This window comes from Spinacia oleracea, chromosome 1 (assembly GCF_020520425.1).
Source record: "Spinacia oleracea cultivar Varoflay chromosome 1, BTI_SOV_V1, whole genome shotgun sequence".
NCBI lineage: Eukaryota > Viridiplantae > Streptophyta > Magnoliopsida > Caryophyllales > Amaranthaceae > Spinacia > Spinacia oleracea.
The window spans coordinates 134,941,596-134,961,872 of NC_079487.1; the positions used below are offsets into that span (position 1 = coordinate 134,941,596).

General features: G+C 36.1%; 3 protein-coding genes across 4 annotated transcripts; 1 reads left to right on the forward strand and 2 right to left on the reverse strand.

Moving 5' to 3' along the window:
- Positions 1–1,193: 1,193 nt before the first annotated feature.
- Positions 1,194–3,261, forward strand: LOC130466235 (uncharacterized). Its single transcript, XM_056834933.1, has 2 exons — positions 1,194–2,140; positions 2,712–3,261. Exons 1-2 carry the CDS (start codon positions 1,387–1,389, stop codon positions 3,038–3,040), a joined length of 1,083 nt encoding a protein of 360 aa, XP_056690911.1. The 5' UTR covers positions 1,194–1,386; the 3' UTR covers positions 3,041–3,261.
- A 1,462-nt stretch (positions 3,262–4,723) lies between these two features.
- Positions 4,724–12,100, reverse strand: LOC110794279 (nuclear pore complex protein NUP54). The gene is made up of 9 exons (XM_021999225.2): positions 11,564–12,100; positions 11,370–11,423; positions 10,885–10,944; positions 10,649–10,759; positions 7,257–7,322; positions 7,064–7,150; positions 6,647–6,748; positions 6,413–6,562; positions 4,724–5,099 (listed from the first exon to the last, which is right to left on the reverse strand). Exons 1-9 carry the CDS (start codon positions 11,966–11,968, stop codon positions 4,983–4,985), a joined length of 1,152 nt encoding a protein of 383 aa, XP_021854917.1. The 5' UTR covers positions 11,969–12,100; the 3' UTR covers positions 4,724–4,982.
- A 1,551-nt stretch (positions 12,101–13,651) lies between these two features.
- LOC110794287 (F-box/kelch-repeat protein At1g67480) lies at positions 13,652–18,611 on the reverse strand. Of its 2 annotated transcripts, XM_021999231.2 has the most exons (4): positions 18,261–18,611; positions 16,790–16,854; positions 15,767–16,589; positions 13,652–14,882 (listed from the first exon to the last, which is right to left on the reverse strand). In XM_021999231.2, the coding sequence occupies exons 3-4, from the start codon at positions 16,270–16,272 to the stop codon at positions 14,255–14,257; spliced, it is 1,134 nt and encodes a 377-aa protein (XP_021854923.1). In that variant the 5' UTR covers positions 16,273–16,589; positions 16,790–16,854; positions 18,261–18,611; the 3' UTR covers positions 13,652–14,254. The 2 variants fall into 2 exon arrangements, with proteins under 2 accessions (XP_021854923.1, XP_021854932.1); XM_021999240.2 differs by lacking the exon at positions 16,790–16,854 and having other exon boundaries at positions 18,261–18,417.
- Positions 18,612–20,277: the final 1,666 nt, after the last annotated feature.

Here is a 20,277-nt window from a genome sequence, read left to right on the forward strand (position 1 = left end):
ACGGAGGGAATAGTATTGATCCCGTGTCATGCACTGCTTTTGTTATGTTTTAAATGTGACTTTAAATTTTCAATTCATCATACGGCTAATAGGGAAAATAGGGAAAATGTATTTTATTTCGTGTGTCATTAAAAATACTTAGATAATAATATAAGTTGGTAATTATACTATTTGAAATTAATAGAAAAAAATAAAAGATGAAGAGACATGAAATTTATCGAAGGTGAAGGGACATGAATATTTTTGGTGGTGAAAAAACATAATGGAGAAGGAAGGGGCATGAATTTTTTTTTGGTGATGAAAAGACATGTTAGAGAAGGAAGGGACATGAAGTTTAAAGAAAATAAAATGGGAAAATGTTCTTTAAATTAGTATGTTTTAAATTTCTTTTAAATGTTCCTGTTACTAAATTGAAGTCGGAAGAGGAATTTCAATTGAAAATTAAAAATTACAATTGAATATTTGCTCTTAATTTATTTGCTCCTAATTTATACGCAAGAGAATAAAACGACGTGAGAGATTGAGCAGTAATAAAAATGGGAACAGATTTTTAAGTGAAGAAAGTTTTCAGCCAAATATAATAGGTTAGTTATTATAAGGGATTACAAAGTTTTTGTTAATGGAACAGACTTATTATAGACAATTTATTACACAGGGCATCCCATCAAGTCTCACGACTTAAAAGTTAACACTAGCACTTGTGGATAATATAAGCTACACTGCACTATTTTTTGTTGCTTGTAATAACTTTATTAATCCCCTTCTCAAATTATTATTCCGGTAAAGAAATTGAAGGAGACAATCCAAATTATGCTATTTGTGACCATAGAAGGTGTTTACATGTTGGAACCAAAATCATATATGAAGTACGGAGTAAATTCTAGTCCAAGACACAAGTTGTATTCCTATTAAGTCCATGTATTTGAGTCCATAAGGTGATGATCATGATATGTATCCGAGAAACACCAAATGCAGTAATGCACTAGTGGGATATCCTAGAAAAATGAAAGCTAAATAAAAGAGAAATAGACTTGAATAATAATAATAATAATAATAATAATAATAATAATAATAATAATAATAATAATAATAATAATAATTTTTCTCACTAGGTGTGTAAAGGCGGTTAAATGAGAAAAAAAATAAAAAAAAATCCATCTAACTAACTACTATAAGTATAACTAACTCGAATACAGTATTTCAACAAACTTTCCAAACAGAATTTCCCGCCGTCCTCTCTTTCTAGATTCTTCCTTGTAGCTTAGTAAATAGTAGCTCTCTTGAAATTTTCAATTTCCCCAGAATCCTAGTTTGTTAGTTTCAAGAACCCCAGAATACTAGTTTGTTAATTTCAAGAAGCCCAGTTTCTTTGTACCCAAATATCTGATGGATTCTCTTCATTCAGCAACCAATTCAACCCATGCGTCTGATCTTGGGTTCATTTTAATGGGAACTCGAACTACTGCTGCTGCTGCTGCTGCTGCTTTAAACAACGCTGTTGAGAGGTGCAACCAAATTCTGGTTTCTTGGATCATCAATTCTGTTTCACATAATATCAGCAGAAAGATTTGGCAGAATGAGCAATCTGTCAATTGTAAGTCTTCAATTTCAATTCGAATTAGCTTAATTCAATGTATGTTGCATGCCTTTTGGGTCTCTGGTATAAATGGAACTGGTGGTAATCATGGAGAGAATGAGAATGAGGATGAGAATGGGAATGAGGACGGTGCTGGTGCTGGTGGTGGTGGTGCTGGTGGTGGTGCTGGTGGTGGTGGTGGTGGTGGTGCTGGTAATGAAGGCAATGGTGGGGAGCCAATTACGATAAATAGGTACAATGCTAATAATGAGTATATCGAAACCATTCAAACGCAGATAATTGCAAACAATTATGGTAGTTGGAATGCGTTTGCCGGAGCTATCTGTGATCGTTGGCAAGAGTTGAACGACGATCCAGTCCCCAATGGGATACTATATCTGTATCCTTTATTCTGTTGGCCTGGGAGTATTTCTGTCTATGGACGTCGTCAACCTAATGATGATCTGCATTCTGTCGATTTCGATGTGCTAAATCCTGAGGAATGGGGAGATGTAAGAGAGCGAATCAATTACCTCAGACTAGTTGAGCTTGAGCAACCTGCAGGTAATTTTTCTCAATATTAATTAATTAATGTATACAATAATAATGTTTTTGGTAGAACTGATCCATTGGTGGGCCGGCCCGGGTTCGGACCTGGCCTAAGCATAAAAATCAGCCCCTTATGTCGGGTCGGACCTAAGCATTAATATTAGCCCGTTATGTCGGGCCGGGCCTAAGAATAAAATCATCCCGTTATGTCGGGCCGGGTCTAAGCGTAAAAATCGGCCCGTTATGTCAGACGGGATCAGGCCGGTCCTAAAAAATAGCCCGTTATGCCGGGCCGGGCCAAGATTCGGCCAAAAAAATGGTGTCCAAACCCGGTATTTTCGGGCCGAAAGGCTTTCGGGCCATTTTTGGGACGGGTCGGATTTATAACTAAAACAAAGTGGTTTTGTATTTCCAAAACCCGTCCACAAAATTTAAAATTTCGGGCCGGGCTGAACCGAAAACCGGGCTGGGAAAATCTTCCCAAACCCGCAAAAAAATCGGGCGGGCCGGGCTCCCCTTGATCATGTCTGGTTTTTGGTTAGTAAATGAATATATATATGTTGATAATTTAATCCTTATTGTGCAGGGAACAGGCCAATTATTATATATAGGTATAGTGTAAATGATGAGCATATTGAAACCTTCAACAGTGAAATAATTGCGAATGGATATGGTAGTTGGAATGACTTAGCCGAAGCTATATTTCAAATATGGAATCAGAGGAACCTGAATGTGAATGAACCAGAACCAGAACCAGAGATAGCAGAAATGAATCCCAACTTATGTTGGCCTGGGAGTATGACTTGCTTTGGAATTCATGTATTTGGGCAATATGTGCCTTTAAACTGGCCTAATCATCCATGGAGATTTGTAAGAGGGGTAATCAATTGCCTCTGTTTGTTTGAGAACGCGTAACATGGCAACTGATGATCAGCACCTACAAACAAGGAACTGAGCATCTTATCAACTCAGCTCTAATACTTGCAAATTAAATACTTTGTTTTTGTTTTTGTTTTTGTTTTTTCAGTCTGGGAAGACATATTAGATTCTATACATGTGTGAATGCTTTCTAAATTCCAAGTATGAAATGTTTTCAATTTGTTGAATAAACACAGATAATACTGAAAATTGCATGACTGAATGTCACAGAACTAGCCTGTTTGTCTGTGTTATTCTTTTCTAATTAACCCTGTGAATATCATTATCTATGTTGCACAAGAAATTTCTGCTACCAAGCCAGCAAATTTCCAGAACTAGTTTCAAATTTGTAATTTATTATAAAAACTGTAGTCAGAATTAAGGATAGTTTCAGTCTTAAAATCAATCATTGTTTGGAAGGGTTTTTATGTTTTTATCTAGTGTTATTCCTTTGCTCAAACCTGTGTCTAGGTATCACCTGCATGAACTGTAGTCCTACAAAGATGCTGAACATATTTGTATATGAAATAAGCACAAATTAAAAATCATGCAATTGCTGGTAACTGATAACACTTCCAAACAAGGGGTTTGAGATCTGTAAGAGAAGACTCCTATACTGCTATACATGCATCAGCATCACCACTACTCTCAAGGTACTGATCAATAGAAATTAGAAATTGTATTTTTCAGATAGCCTAAAATTGCTTGCTTGAATTTTGTACTTGTATCAAGTATTGCTTTAATACTTTGATAGATACGTTTGTCAATACATAACTTTCACCATCAATATGTTCAAAATACTTTTGTATAATTCTATTTTTAACCAAGTGTGTCTTAGCCTAGTGGAAAGGATTCCACCTTCCAACCAAAAGGTTGGGGGTTCAATCCCCACTAGGGGCCCTTTGAGGGAGGGTTCCCCTTATCATTCCCCCACTCTCAAAGTGTCTAGTCTGTTAATCCGGGCGGGTTGACCCGTGTGCAGGGTTCCGACCCGGTAGGACTATTAATCTTACCTTGCAAAAAAAAAAAATGTTCAAAATACTCATTTGAGGGCATTATTAAAGTTACTCTTTTTGTTCTTTACGTTTTCCTTTTTGGATGTCCAAAATGTTCTTTACATTTCCTTTTATATGATCACATAAATGATTTAATATTCTATCAAAATTTGTGTCCAATTATTATTTTAACCAATTAAATTCATTGGCTCATTTAATTTCTCACACTTTTCCATTGGGCATTAAATTTTACTCATTTTCCTAATAACAGAATTTTGATAAAAGTGAAAACATTATAAATAAACGTAATTTATCTTATTTTTTAAATAAAAAAAATAAAAGAATATCAATGCACATTAATTAGTCGTTAAAACGCGTGAAAAATAACAAACGTAAAGAACAAAAAGAGACGGAGGGAGTAGGTAATTAGTTCGACTTAAAGATGGATGTGGGCCAGCCCAACCCGGCACGAAAAAAGCCCAGCTAGGCACGGGCACCAAAAAAGCACAGCGCGACAAGAGCACGAAGACGTGGGCCAAGTTTAGACCGCATTTTTTGAAAAAAGCCTGTGGCACAAAATTACACTTAGGCACAATGGCCCGGCCCGGCACAAAAGCCTGTGGGCTCAACCCAGCCCGACCCACAGCCATCTTTGGTTCGACCCTGCTATTAATGGTAATAAAAGTTAGGTAATTAGTCAGGACGTTTAAGGATTAATGGTAATGTGATAGTTCATTCAAGAATCCTAGTTAAGGCAGGTGGTTACATCACATGTGCATATATGATTATATGCAATAGCTCTTTCGATATTCATAGAAGAGCAATTCTACTATAACTTCAGTTTACTCTACACTCAAGCTACAAACCCAATATCATACTCTATTATATAAAGTTACAATATTCTGTCCAAAAAAGAACAAAAGTAAGTTACAATATCTGCAGTATTAATTACCATTGTCAATCATTTCAGTATCTTCAGCCATTATAATCTCCATGTCCCGAATGTCTCTCTTCAATACATTGCCAAGTCTCGCTATGGCATCAGTCTGCTGCTGTAGAACCTGCAAAATCAATAAAACATGTGAAGGAAAAAGGTCATGAAATTGAGAGATATCTATTGAGGTTTAGGATGAGAGAATAATCATCTTAAGAGCAAAAATGTCATCCCTTAACCCAATAAAAGCATGGTTTTAATTAGAGCTATCAAAAGCTGACCCGATCCAACGGATTTCTGACAAAAACACAAGTGACCCGATTCAATCCGCATAAGCACAGTGACCCCGCACAATTACATTATCCGATTATACCCGAACCAATTATATCCGGCCGATGACCCGATTTGACAGCCCTAGTTATAATCTCAAAAAGTCTCTCTTCATTTGGTGACTTAACGGCTGCTACAGTCCGTCTTACTCTTACCAATATAGGCCTAGATCCACTCTTCACCTTTATAAATCCTAAGGCACCTCAAATCATTTAACCCCCGTAAAGCAAGACATAACGTTCCGCGCATATCAACCTTATAACTTTTGGTTTACATAGTCCAAAGCCCTACATTTTTCTTTATTGATCTCACTGACCTTCAAGTTTAGCAACAAAACTTCTCATTGATCAAGACATGACTTCTTAAGATAACCCCCCACCCCCACCCACCCCCAAACAAACACACACACACCCACATTCCCGGTCGTCATCTATATTACATTAGGGGATTCAAATGTTGTTACTACCATAGTCCCATTCTCATCAAACTAAGATCAGAAGTTCACGGTTCACCTCTGATATCTTGGGTATCTTACATCTAACCAATTCCTCTCCTATAAGATATTTGCTTTTGACATCTCCTTCATCAACTTCACAATTGTATAACAATTTTTGGTTCTCCAAAGTTCCTAACTTCAGCTTGGCTTAACAAATCATTTTGGCATCCATGTCTCATGCATCTCCACCAAACTCACACATAATCAACCACACAATGTAGGAATATCATTCACTTCAAGACCCCAATGCTTGTCAAAAGCTCTCTTTTGTTGGTCTACAACCTTGTTATGACTTGCCATTTAATCCCAAAACTTATCAAGAAAAAAAATCTTCACATCACCATTTTTTGCAAATAGCAGCCTTAAACCATTCTAAAAACAACAACAATGTCAAAACTTTAATCCTAATAGGATGAGGTTGACTGCATAGACCATTTTAAGACGTCCATAAAAGCTTAAGGGTTGGAACCAAAAGGAAACTAGGGTCATTTGCGTCTTCTGTGAATATTTAATAAATTCAGGGATAAGAAAGAGAAAATGCTTCATAGATCAGTAGGAACGCCACCTAAGAGAAATATAAGCTCCAGCAAAGAAGAAATCATTTGTGTTCTCACCTCCTGCATGTCCGTGAGACTCCTCTCTTGAATTTTTGTTGACCCTGGAAGGTATACAGAGATGCTACCACCGTTGGTATTCACCTGAACACGAGATACGGTCAGCAGGTTTTGTACCCTCCTTGAAAGTTCTGCGCCAGACCCTTTGAGCTGCAGATGAAATACATCAGACAAAATCCACCTCAAAAAAAAAACAACAAAAAAAAATATTTGGAGGGGTGGCAATACACAAACCTGTCTTACTGTGCCAGCCAACTTTTCCGCCAATTCAACTTCCGCTTTCATAAGGGGCAAACGGCAACCTTTTCCCTCAAGCGCCTCCACAATTCTCATCACCTAACAAGCATACAGGAGTTTCAGCACAGAGGATATTTTCCTATACAGATTGTTGCTGGCTATAATAGTCAATGATAGTTGCTAATAAATGATATTTAATAGAGGCAGCAGAAATTTGGAGCCTAGACATATGTTTCTTCAGATGTGAATTATATAACTAGCACCAACAACATATAATTTAGCTAAAAGAATAGACCATGAAAACAAATAAAAGCTTCTCCAAGCAATAAGCATACACAAAAGCAGAAAACCATGTTTCCCCCTCCTCCTCCCACCCCCCGAAACATCAACAACAACAACAGAAATCAAACCCACCCTTAATAAACGCCTTTGCAGACCTTGCTCTTTCTGCTTCAATCTCTCGATGCGAGGTAGAGTGTCAGCTTGAAAATGCCTTTGAAGCTGCGTAAAATAGAATAATGTTACCCAAAAAGAAGGTCAAATATTCACAACAAATTATCACAGAAACATGATTACATGAACATGGGCAGACAGAGGTAAACAGTACCGTCTTCACGTTCCCTTGCGTCATCCGCAATCTCTCCGCATCTGCAACAATCACTTCATCCTGAAGCTGCAGCAAATGGACCACAACAATCAGTTGAAGATGGCTTAGTAAAAGGTCTTGTCGCAGTTTTTTTGGGGCGCGAGGGGGGGGGGGGGGGGGGGGGGGGGGGGGGAGTTCTGAAAACACCTCTTTTCTTCGAGAAACAAATAAATAATAGAGGAAAGGATATCTCCTTGACATTTAGAAACACATATCATACTTAAATCTCTAATGACAGTGATATTTGATGACATGCCATTCTCAATCCCACATCAATGACCATGTTTTTTTTGCAAAACGGCGTCAAGATTGCTGGACGGAGGCAGTACTCATAGCACAACACATCTTTGAAACATTGCAAATGCAATCCAGTTTTACCGTTTCCCATTGAAAAAAATCTTTTCATATGGTACACACAATTAATTTACATTATAACCTCTGTGGAAGTCTGATCTTCCAAAACGCATAACAAGGCCAACGTTATGCTTCAGACTTTTCCCTTCCCTAACCAGCTAACCAAAACTCCATATTTTGTCTCCTTTCTAAGTAAGCATTTTTCATCAGCGAAGGATTACAACCAAATAAATAGCTAGTACCTAAATTGACTGTGGACGGAAATTGGACTTCAACTCATCTGAGTTAATTGAAAATGTTTTGGCGCGTACAGTCTATCTTCAGTCCAACAAATGGAAGTCTTTTCCATCAGCGAAGGATTTTTCATCGAAGGATTACAACCTTTCTAAGTAAGCATTTTTCATCAGCGAAGGATTACAACCAAATAAATAGCTAGTACCTAAATTGACTGTGGACGGAAATTGGACTTCAACTCATCTGAGTTAATTGAAAATGTTTTGGCGCGTACAGTCTATCTTCAGTCCAACAAATGGAAGTCTTTTCCACTTGCCCTCCCATTTCAGGAAAGAGATATATGTTAAAAACTTTTAAGGACTCTATTCGTTCGTCAGATAGGAACTTAGGAAGAGTACAAATGCAGGTCCACATCAGAACGCAAATTACAGAAACCTATGAAGTACATGGATTCAACCCAATAAACAGATAACAAGAGACGTAGCGACATGTCATAGCCAAGATGCAGTACGGACTTGTTATCAAGGCATCTTAAAGAACCTGATACAGAGCAACAAGAAGAGTTTATGCCAAGTTCTATTTCTTTTGGAAGAACTCAAATTTACAGAAACTCACTTGCTTAAACCGCCATACTTCTAAATTCCAGCTACAAAAGCCTACAAATCTAATACTCCTTCTGTTTTTTAATAACTGCATCACTTTCTATAATTGGTTGTTTTTAAATAACTGCATCACTTATTCACTTCCTATTTTGGAAATTTTCCAACACCTATACTATATATTAAAAGGCGTTCCTAAGAAAGTATATCATGCCACGTGGCTCTTCTCATTCTTTTCAACATATATTGTTCCATGTTATCCACATACATTTTTAAAATTTGAAATATAATTTATGCAAGATTCGAACTCATAACCTCGCGGCTAGAACACTAATTACTTATCCACTATGCTATAGCACATTGTATGTGGTCTTTTACATACTAATATAATAAAAGCGAATAAAATGAAGAACAATTATTTTTAATAAAAAATACAGATTCAATTATAGTTTTCTTTATTGCAAACGACATAATTACTGTCATCCAAGTAATGACCGGGGCATCCCGCATCCGGGCCTCAAAACTAGTTATTTATTATTTCTCTCCAACCATATTCCCCATTACCAATCATTTTATTTTTTCTCTTCCGTGTCCCTACCACATACTCACACCATCAATTTATTACAAAAAATAATTTGTCCACTATCTTTTCCCTGCAATAATGATTTCATTCACTTACCCCACTGCATTATATAAATACTAAATCCAACTCAGACTTCTAAAACTACGTGCCGTCAAACCGATACACTTATTAAAAATGGTGAGGGTAGCTTCTACTTGATGAGAAAAGTAAAAACTTCAAAAAAGAAAGAACCAAAGCCCTAATATTGATTTAAAATACACCTTGATTGATGCGACTTTGCTTGTTTATTTTAATGGAGCTCAAGATCTCAGGCTTTAAGCAATAAGTAGATGCAATAACTTGAGATCTTAGGCATAATATGTTGAGAACAACAATTGCCTTTTCAAGATCATTTTCTAAAAAATTGGCAGAAGATAACATAATGATCTCACACATAACGCATTCATTCCCACCTGATTTAATACCAAGCCCTCAAACCTGACTAAACATAACATAATGACCACACACATAACACAATCACTCCAACCTGATTTAATAGCAAGCCCTCAACCCCTTACTTTTTATTAAGTGTATATAAACCTTCAAAGGTGCTCATAGAAAATGCAAATGTCTTCAACAAGACTTCAGCCTTAAGCATGATACGGAGGGATATGTGAAATTCAGATGTCCATAGCGTGATAGCGTTGTGCATCTCGTCCTGCTATTTTAAATCAGTGTATGCGTACCAATGAACGGTCAATGCCATAAGATTTCCATTGCTCCCAGGTCATCTAGATTCTAATCAGAACTTCTCTGTTAAATAATAGGAATAAATTAGCTCTTAGATAAACCTATGCACTAGTGCACTACCATCCCGCAATCCATACTCTGAAAGGTCCCTTGAGCTCACATACAGAGAACTATTATGCCCTACCCCATACAAATTGGCCAAATCAGTGAACCATGTTATCAACATTTTCTTATTTGTCTATTCTTCTAGCTCGACATTACTTTTCACTTTCTCTGACACATCAGTTTTCAATATTTAATAATAGCCTACCCATACAAGTTCATCGTGCTCTTTCTTATTTAACTTTATTATAATGTATATGATGGAGTCAAATATTATGGATATATTGCAGACCTTGTATGCACTAATCTCGCAGGACTATTCTTACATTTAGCCCTGTTTGGTAGGGGTTAATAAATGGCGAGAATGTCAATGAATTGTATGAAATTTTAAACGAAATATATCAAGTTAATGTCGGTGATAATTTAACTCTGCTCTCAAATACATGTTTCCTGACATAAGTTCCCATAGTACTCGTCAACATTTTATGCACGGTATTGAGTATAGAAATTTATGAAGTAAAACACATAATTGGAGATGGAATTGTAATACAATGGAATTTTTCTTGCAAAATTACACGCAAAATCATTACCATCATTTATCTTTTTCTACCTAAAAGACAGTTTAGTTATTGCAAGAACAAAAATCTATGCATATAGATGAAGTAACTAACATTAGTACTCGACATGTCAAAACAGGCCTTATGGAAGTATTTGATTTAACCAACTTTAAAGAAGAATCACAGACTGACTACCTTCAAACGATTTGAGAGATCTTTGAACCCTTGTACAAGTTGAGGCCATAAGCGCTCCCGATTTGTACTGTCCATGCCCTCAAGTTTTCCCATCGCCTCAGCCCACATTATCTACCGCCACCGAGAGATCACAACCTCAAAGTTACATTCTGTGCTCCAATAGAAAGCATATACTAAAAGAAAAAAGATACATCCCGCTATAAATATTAAACCACGTAACATATTGAAGAACTTACATCTGATACCCCAGGTGGCTTAACCTTTAATTGCGGATCCATCACACTGAATAGCAAATGCTGAAACACCAACAAGAACATTTACCATTGCCATGTCAAAGCAAAAAAAGATATGTATGTGCACAAAAGATTATTGTTTATGTAACAAAGGCAATAGACAACCATGGTTTGATATACATATTGGTAACATGGTATATGGGTACATCTTTTGATATTTTCAATTTCAATACATCAGTATATAATGTCAGCACTCATTCAAATATGTGAAAGTTTGATAAATCCCTCTTTTTAAGCAACTCAAGCTCACACTAAATGTTTTCCTGTACATTCCAGCCTCAATTGGATACCTAAATACGACAACATTACATTCCTTGATAATACTGGATGTAACACAAAATAAAGGCAGCACGTAATAAGGATTTTCTCCATCTGCAGATCAAAATTTAAAGCAATTTCATATGGAGTTTTTTTGGCGGGAAACTAACCTTAAATGCATACTTCGTATTTCCAGGTTCGTCCTTGTAAGCATCAACAATAGTCTAAATGATAAAAAAAAAAAACAATCAAAATTATAAACTTAGAAATCAAATTAATCACAAACTAAATACAAAACAATTAAGAAAATCGAAAAATTAGGGTTTCAAAATGCTATAAATTGCTATCAAAGAAGTAGGGAGACCTGAATGTCACGCTCGGCAAGGGAAAAAGGTAATGGAGCGACAGGAGCCATTTGAGTGGTGAGCTGCTGAACACCGGAAAGATTGAACGGCGTCATTTGCTGCGGCTGTTGTTGCTGTTGCTGTTGTTGAAGTGGAGATTGAAACAAAGTCGAATTGAAGCCGAATCCGGTACTCGGCTGCTGCGAAAACGGCGTCGTTTGCTGCTGCTGCTGAGTATTCTGTGCGAAAGGAGAGGGAGTATTGAAGATAGAAGATCCGAGAAAAGGCGATGATGGAGTGCCGAAACCTGGCGTCGACGGAGCCGCTCCGAAAGCTGGGGTTGTCGAGGGAGTTCCGAACGCCGAGGTTGACGACGGTGTTCCGAACGACGGAGTTCCGAAGCCGGAATTAGATGCTCCGAACATTTTGGCGGAGATTAGAGAGAGGGGAGAAGAGAGTGGAAATTTGGGAAATGACTTTTGGGGGTTTTGGGGAAGAAGGGTTTTCCTGATTTTGGAGGGGAGTTTTGTTTGAGTAATGTCTTATTTTCAGAAATATTTTCAATTGAGTAAACTTTTTCCGAGCATTGACTTTGTTTTCGGCCAATTTTCCAACTTTCCTTACTAAATTGCGTATTTATCTATATACTCCCTCTACACTTACTTTTTCCGGCCGTATTTATTCACAACTTCTTACTTATAATGGGAAATATTGTATACCAGAGTAAAAGTTGACTAAAAATGCTTAAAAGTTACATTTATATATGTAAAAGTTATCTATTTTTTAATGATAAATTTTTTCATTTGAATAAAAATTATTTCTTCAAAATCACTAATAATGTATAAATTAATCATTTAACCATTTAAAATGTTTATCTATCAACTTTTTAATTTTATAATATAAAAGTTACAGAAAAATAGGTTAAAGTTACAAAAAACTGCATAAAAGTTATCTTGGTGTACAATAAATTTATTGTACACCTCGTGCGCGCAAGACCTTTTGGTATTTATTTAAGAGATACTCTGTAATTTATCAACACCACCCTCTAATTAATTTATCAACACCACCCTCTAATTAATACTCGTAATCTATTTACAACCCATCCACACCCTCCATCCCCTAAAATGACATGGTACCCACTTATTTTACTTATTAAATATACTCAACCCCACTTGTTTTATTACTTTATTTCATTCAATTGTTTTTCTTAATACCCGTGCCCGACCAAGTGTATCTCTTAAATAAATACGGAGGGGTATAACTTTGATCGTAATTATCTCTAAATATTTATCTCAAAAAAAAATTAACTCTAACCAAAATTATAAAATTTATTATTACAAAATCATATGGAGTATAATGAAAGAACGATTTCCCTACAAATAGCTAAATCGTAAACTAATTCCCAATTTGCATTGGGTTTAAAAACTAATTCTCATGGTACCGTCCATGGAGAATCGGGTAAGAACTTTGTATGATTTTTAAAAAAAAATCAACATAAAACCGCTAAAGGTATTAGCGGTTCATATATTAGACCCGCTAACACCAATAGCGGTTTATATTAAAGAACCGCTACCACTGTTAGCGGTTCATATTACGTATTTGGTACCGGTTTAACATAGAGAACCGCTACCACTGTTAGTTGTTCTTTAGAATAAACTGCTACCACAGTTAGTGGTTCTAATATATGAACCGCTAATACCGTTAGCGGTTTTACGTTGAATTTTTTTTTAAAAAATATATATACGAAACTCTTAACCGCCAACGTTAGTACCTGAAGTCATGAATAATGACAAAATTAAAAGTGTTACAACTTTTAAACGGATGAAATGTAATTTTCTTGTTGAAAGGATCAAGTAGCAATATCGGGAACCTAAACATCAACGTCTAATTATTATTTTGTTAAATCAAAACTAAAAAAAAAGGACGTATTTTGCGATTGCGAGTAACAAAGCCTGGCTTTTGTGACACCTTAGTCAGGGTTACTAAAACGATGAGCAAAGATGAGCACTTCTTAGTACGGGTCGGGGTAAGGGAAATTGCAATACGTTGTATAGAATTTGTATCAGATTAGCTTATTTACACCATAACATTAAAAAACACACGAAATCTATAACTGATCCAAAGCAAAGATCGAAAGGGTTAAGTCATAATACATGATACACACATTGATTACATCGAACATTCAGACGTTAATCAAGAACACTGAAGATACAAACTTGAAAGCAACTAGTACAAGAGTACAAACAAGTACGATGAGATAAGTGATAAAGATTAAGGCTGGCAATCTCTAACCCGACTCGAACCTGACCTGAAGTTACTAAAAGAAACCCAAACCCGATCTGAACAGAACCCGAATGAACACTGAAGATACACCGAAGCTACAAACCTGAAACAACTAGTACAAGTGTACAACAAGTACGATGAGACAAGTGATAAAGATGAGGGCTGACAATCCCTGACCCGACTCGAATCTGACCTGAAATTACTATAAAGAAAAAACTAAACCCGATCTGAACAGATCCCGAATGACCTAAAATCGACCCGATTTGACCCATTCTCATATTTTGTACTAATATAATATTTCTGATATTTTTGACACACCGAAATCGACCCCAAACCAAACCCGAACTTGACCCATTTATCCGAATTGACACCCTACTGCGACAAAGAAAAACATGCTAAGCAGGAAATGGCAAACTCCTACGTACCCGTCAAGCCTTCATAGTCACGCTATACAAGCACGAGCCGGAGGGCTTGATATCAGTGGTCTTCCACTCCGACCCCGGGGCTGCCTCGGGATCATACAATAGTGTCTTATACCCCGGCTCATCCTTAAGCGAGAACAGCAAAAGCTTACCATCAAGTATACCAAATCTAAACCCGATACTCAAACTCCCAGTTACCGGAACCGGAACCATCTTCCACGAACCGTCTTCAGGGTTAAATATAGCTAACTTCCTTTGATTCTTCCATTCGATACAAAACAGCTTTTCTCCTACCACAGCATGAGCAGTAACCATAACACACCCGTTCTTCATCTCGCACCAAGTTTGGTTATCTGGGTCGTACACATCGACAAACTTTGAGTGTCCGATAGTGAAGCTCGACCTCCCACCCATAACGTACAGCTTCCCCTCAAACGCGCAGGCGAAACAACCCCACCTTGGGCGGCGAAGGGACTCTATCAAAGTCCACTTGTCAGTATCAGGATTGTACACCTCAGCACTGCACAGAGACTCGCCGTCTGCTCCATAGCCTCCCACGGCATAGATCATCCCGCCAACTTCAGCACACGCAAAATCATAACGTGCGACGTTCATATCTGACAGCTTGCTCCAGCTGAAATTATGAACATCACAAAGGGTTATCGACTAAGGGTTTCCCTGAACTTAACACAATTCTAGGAATAGGTAAAGAATAAGCATCAAGCGCATAAAATATCACACAACATCAATTTAACACATTTCTAGGAAGAGAAAGAGACATGAAGCACATACAAAGTATTTCCTGAGAGAAAAAAAAAAAAAAAGAAAAAAAGAAAGAAAAGAGCTAAACCCTCTATGCTCCTAACAGTGACATTGACATTCCATTTCTACAAATGATGATCTAATTAAGCCCATTTACATAAAAAGAGTGAGGAATATTACTAATTGAAAGCACTCAAGATGGCACAATGTTGTACTTGTACATTCCATTGCATAATACACAATGTTGTACTTGTACATTCCATGGCATAATAGCTATTAGCTAGTATGGAGTAGTTATTTACGCACCACTGGCAAACTCGTATGAGTATAACCTGACACCTAATGGCCCGTTCGGTATCATTTTTTGTTTCCAATTTTCTTTTTCTACAAAACTGAAAACCAAATATGAAAACCACAAAAAGTAGTTTCCAGTTTTTTGCCAACATGATTACTATAGGTATGCCTGTTTTTTGGTTCATGATTCAATCTAAATCATTTGACTTTCAAAACCAAAAACAGGGAACTGGCAGTTATGCAGAACGAGCCCTAACCTATCTGGATTAGTAAAAGAGATTTTTTTTCCCAGACACTTGCAAACTACATTTTCTGCAGTAGTAGTGAAAACTAGTGACAGCAGACTTTTTATAGCACAAATACTAATCAGCTTTGAACAAAGGGACATGCTCAAACCATCAATTAACCAAAGCCACAAAAGAAAGATTAGCAAGTATCACATATTCGCAACCATAGACGTACCTATTGAGAGATGAATCATATTGGTAAACATCAGCTGTGGGAGATGACGCCCCTTCACAGACTGTACAACCAGCCATTACTAACAGCTTCCCGTGAAGAGCCACGACACCAAATGCCATCTTAAATTCACCAGGCATGGGTGGAAGAACCCGGTTCTTCTTACCGAAACAATCCAATACTTCCCACTGGTTCTCATTTCCCTCGTTGTCAATGGACAACAAATAGAGCCATTCCTCAAGCAATCCAACTTGCTTTCTTATGGTATTGAACTCTTTACTTCGAATGAATGACCTCCATTGATTTGACACCGCACCCATTGAAGGGAAGGAAGTTCGAGGGACAAGCGCAAGGCATAGCTTCGCCACATCATCAGGTAGCCCCGGCAAAATAGGGACATAGCAATCATCTACAGCTCGAGACCTTGTCCCACGAGCGTCTTTGGAGTGATTTCCAAAACACATGTTTGATTTTGTTAACCTTTTCTTTTCACTAACAAAACCAGGCATCTTCCAAAATGACCGGTTAATCGGCCCTATCACTCAAAATCTAAGACCAGAATAAACTAAAACTATCAACAACAGCAGCTAAAGAAACTCGTGATACCCGTCACATATAGGGATTTTACGCGACCAATGAATGAAAGAAGTAGCAGAAGAAATCAAAAGGAGTTTATGTACAGAAGACTTTCTATGTTTTGTCCAACCAAGGTCATTGGCCATGCCAGAAGTTTCACTTTTAAGATCTTCTGTTACTGTTCTGTTGAGATTAAAGCCACCGCTAATTGTTGCTGAGTTGTTTCTCCCCCCACACATTGCCCGATTACCTATCATATGTTACAATTACAATCAGATCAATAACAGTTCGGGAAAAAGAATAGCATGCTGCAAATAAAAGTGATCATTTTTACTGTACTATAAATCCTTGATACAAATAGTGCAGACTGCAGAAGCTAAATAAAAGACTAGAAGGCAGGGGGTCAAATGAGTTAATGAGTCATAAGCAATGAATCAGAGCAAGTAATACCAGTCAAGGCCATAGAACATAGCCAGAATTATCCTGCGGCGACTTCCATTATGTGGGAAGATCAACTGTAAAGAATCATACAGGGTCAAAATTGACAAGTTAACCAATTAAGATTTAACCAGCAATGAGCAAGACATGGATATTTCACGAAAAAACTCTATTCGAGTTCAGATAAGATCAGGTCAAATAAGTTGAATAGAACGCACCCTAACAGAAGGTAAAATGTCATAGTAAATCTTCATGAGCAAGAGGTAATTAGAATCAAGTAAGAACACTAATGACATTTCTCCCTTTGTAAATGTTAGGAGATCCTAGAATCATTCTTCAAAGATTTCAAATTAAGGCCTCTTTATAAGAGTCATGGTTCTTCTCTTCTTCCCATTGAACTATATAAGGCTATAGTGTTGGACAGTTGAAATTTCACAATTTCCAAATGAAAACAATTACTAACATATAGTAACGTGCATAATGTGTATGTCAATTAGCTTAGTTAATAAAGTTTAGAGGCACCAACGCAAAACTCATGGATTGAATCTCGTCTACATCATTGGATGAAAAGGTAGTGGTGTTGTGGTCCTTGTGGTAGGTAGATTCAAAGCAAGAAAGTGAATAAACTAGCACATGGGGCAGTAAAGCATATTATAAGCAAAGATCTCAAGTGATATTCTAAAGTTACTAACCTTCCTAGCAACCACCTACCCCACTAACAGACATTTGAAAGAACCATACAAATCACAATTCTAATAACCAATTAATCAGTACATTGAAGATTTCTTCTTTTGGAATTGTAATATAAATATATAATAATTAAATTGAGATCCTTCCCTTTCTTTTTCTCTTTGTTTAACATAGAAAATCTGAAAATGTCCTGGCTTTTAGAAAGGGCAATCTAAATTATTCAAGGAAATTAGATCTGGGTGTATATTTAGACATCAAAATCATCAAACTAATTGCCCAAATGAGGCATTATATCATGATCCCATCAAAGAAATCATGAAAAGTATTATTGGATTCATACTTAAGGAATGAAGAAAATCATCAATGTATACTTAGACCTCAAAATTATCAAACTAATTGCCCGAATGAGGCATTATATCATGATCCCATCAAACAAACCATGAAAAGTATGATTGGATTCATAATTAAGGGATGAAGAAAATCAGCAGGTCAATCAAGAAACAGTGGCAATTTGCACATTGGATAAATTAGAACAAGAAAGTATAGTAATATGAATCAAGTGTGTACATGAGTATATGACTCCACCAAATAAGCAAACTCTACAAGTAGCAAATAAAAAAAGATACAAACTTGCAATCAATGGCAATGGTTATTCAAACAATAGTTTCAACAGAAAATTAAGACACCCCAAAATGGCAAAACCCCATCAAAATAAATACAGAATATAATTAGAAAAAATGAATAAAAACTATAAAAATTCAAAAATTAAACTAAAGGGGAGAAGAAAATATACCTGAAAATAATGGTAGGGTAGAGAAAGTGAGATAAATTTCCAGTGATTGATTTTTTTTTGAGGATAGGATAGATTGTGAAGGAAATGGGAATGTAAAGAAGAGATATGGAGTATGAATTTATAGAACCTCGAAAAAAGGAGTGGGGAATTATTTTAATTTTAGGAAAATGAAAAATAAAAATTAAAGAAAAGAGAGTGGGGCAGACATGGAAAAAAACTGGAAGAAGATAAAGTTTTGACATGGTCGATCGACACGTCAGGATGAGCAAGGACTATGAAGGAGGAGTAAGATTCTCGAGTCACATTACAGTGGACATTTTACGGTTTTGGTGGGAGAGATAGATGAGAATAAGATTGAGGGATGATGATTTTATGATATAGGTCATATTTTTATCTTATTACTTCTCGTTTTTAATAAGGGATTTAGGTGTTCTTTTTTGAAATAATAATAATTCATGGTCAATGTAATGAGGTATAAATAATGTTAATCATTAATGTTAATCATGAATGATCTGAGCGGCTCGTTTTTTAGGTAAAAGTATTAGAACGGTCTGATTTGACTCCTATCACTTAGGCTTAGTATAGTCCTAAATTTAATCTGGTCGGAAAATGTGCGGGTTTAGGTAGCCCTAAAAACTCAAGTTCATACCGAAAAAATCCATGTTGGCTAGATAAGCTAGACCCAATTTTGCAAGCTAGCTTGGACATGTTTTTTTTTTTTTTTGTTAAAGCATGACCTGAATTTAGATCACCTTAACTCTTGGAAATAGGATGGGTTTGTATGGATAATTTCTTTAGTTGTGATGTCATCTTTTTCAAACAAGAACATGCATTATTGCCTATTTGCCTGATACTTTGTAAATTTCATGTTCGCGATTCTTCATCCATGTAGAAATTACTTTATTGTTATATGAGACCCAAAAGACTTTGTAATAGTACTACTTGTCTTTTTATTGGTGGTAATATAATATAATTAACTTAATTCTAAAATATTGTGGAGGTGCATGGTATTGTGCTTTGTTTCCTTACCGGGTGAGAATAGCTCCAATGAAATTGTTGATTTCTAGCTATATCATGTAAAGATCTTTTATGTAAATGTAGCAACAAAAATCATGGAGAAACGTTTGCAATGTGTAAAGTAAGTGAGTCCTTATTTTATGTTTTTGGGTAAACTAGATCAGGTAATTGAAGAAAACGATTGAAAATAGTCAAACTCTAAAAATATCAAATTAATCATAACTTTGGTCAGTTAAACTAAAAATTTAACTCTAGAAAGTAAAGAAGGAAAGGTATGGATCGAGATAAGAGGAGGAGATTGATGAATGACCAAATGGTTGTTTTAAATTGTCTAAAACATATAAACATGAAAACAAATCAATAACAAACGGATCTTTAAAACTTACTAGTAATTAATGGTGAAATACAACAAGGTCTACCTCATATGTTTATCCATTTTTCTTACCACATCAACTCATCAAGTTGTATAAATATAATTAAACTACAAAGTAGCAATCGTTTAATTTAATTTACATGCATAGAATTATTTAACACATCACACCCATAATCTTGTTAATTTCATTGACAAAGATTTATGGTTTGAATATTATTATACAACTATATAGAAGTAGACAGGAATGTTCCATGATCTATAAAATACAAATAAATAACCAAGGAATGGACAAATTCTAAGATCAATCCAAGTTGGAGTACTATTGAACTTAGCTTTAATTTCAAACAATTGCATCATAAAATAATATTCCATCATATATCAAATTGATGTGAATGTTTTGTGATTGATCAAGCTAGGATCAAATTTCACCAACCAAATTTAAGAATTGCATCATGCCTCCATGAAAATCCTAACCACATACAAGATACAACTCATGTGGTATAACAAATTAAAGATAATAATTAACTAATTATTTAAGGATACTGATTTATGCAGCCGTTATGATTGTAAACAAACATTTAATACAGAGTATATCTTCTATATTAGAATTAATTTAGAAATGTATGT

Coding starts and splice junctions, on each gene's coding strand:
- LOC110794279 (XM_021999225.2), bottom strand. CDS start 11,968: ATGTTCGGAGCATCTAATTCCGGCTTCGGAACTCCGTCGTTCGGAACA. Junction 6,749..7,063: donor TGCAAAGGCGTTTATTAAGG/GTGGGTTTGATT, acceptor TATGCTTGTTAG/GTGATGAGAATTGTGGAGGC. Junction 6,563..6,646: donor TGGCTGGCACAGTAAGACAG/GTTTGTGTATTG, acceptor TTTCATCTGCAG/CTCAAAGGGTCTGGCGCAGA.
- LOC110794287 (XM_021999231.2), bottom strand. CDS start 16,272: ATGCCTGGTTTTGTTAGTGAAAAGAAAAGGTTAACAAAATCAAACATG. Junction 14,883..15,766: donor TATGATTCATCTCTCAATAG/GTACGTCTATGG, acceptor TCATAATTTCAG/CTGGAGCAAGCTGTCAGATA.
- LOC130466235 (XM_056834933.1), top strand. CDS start 1,387: ATGGATTCTCTTCATTCAGCAACCAATTCAACCCATGCGTCTGATCTT. Junction 2,141..2,711: donor TGAGCTTGAGCAACCTGCAG/GTAATTTTTCTC, acceptor CTTATTGTGCAG/GGAACAGGCCAATTATTATA.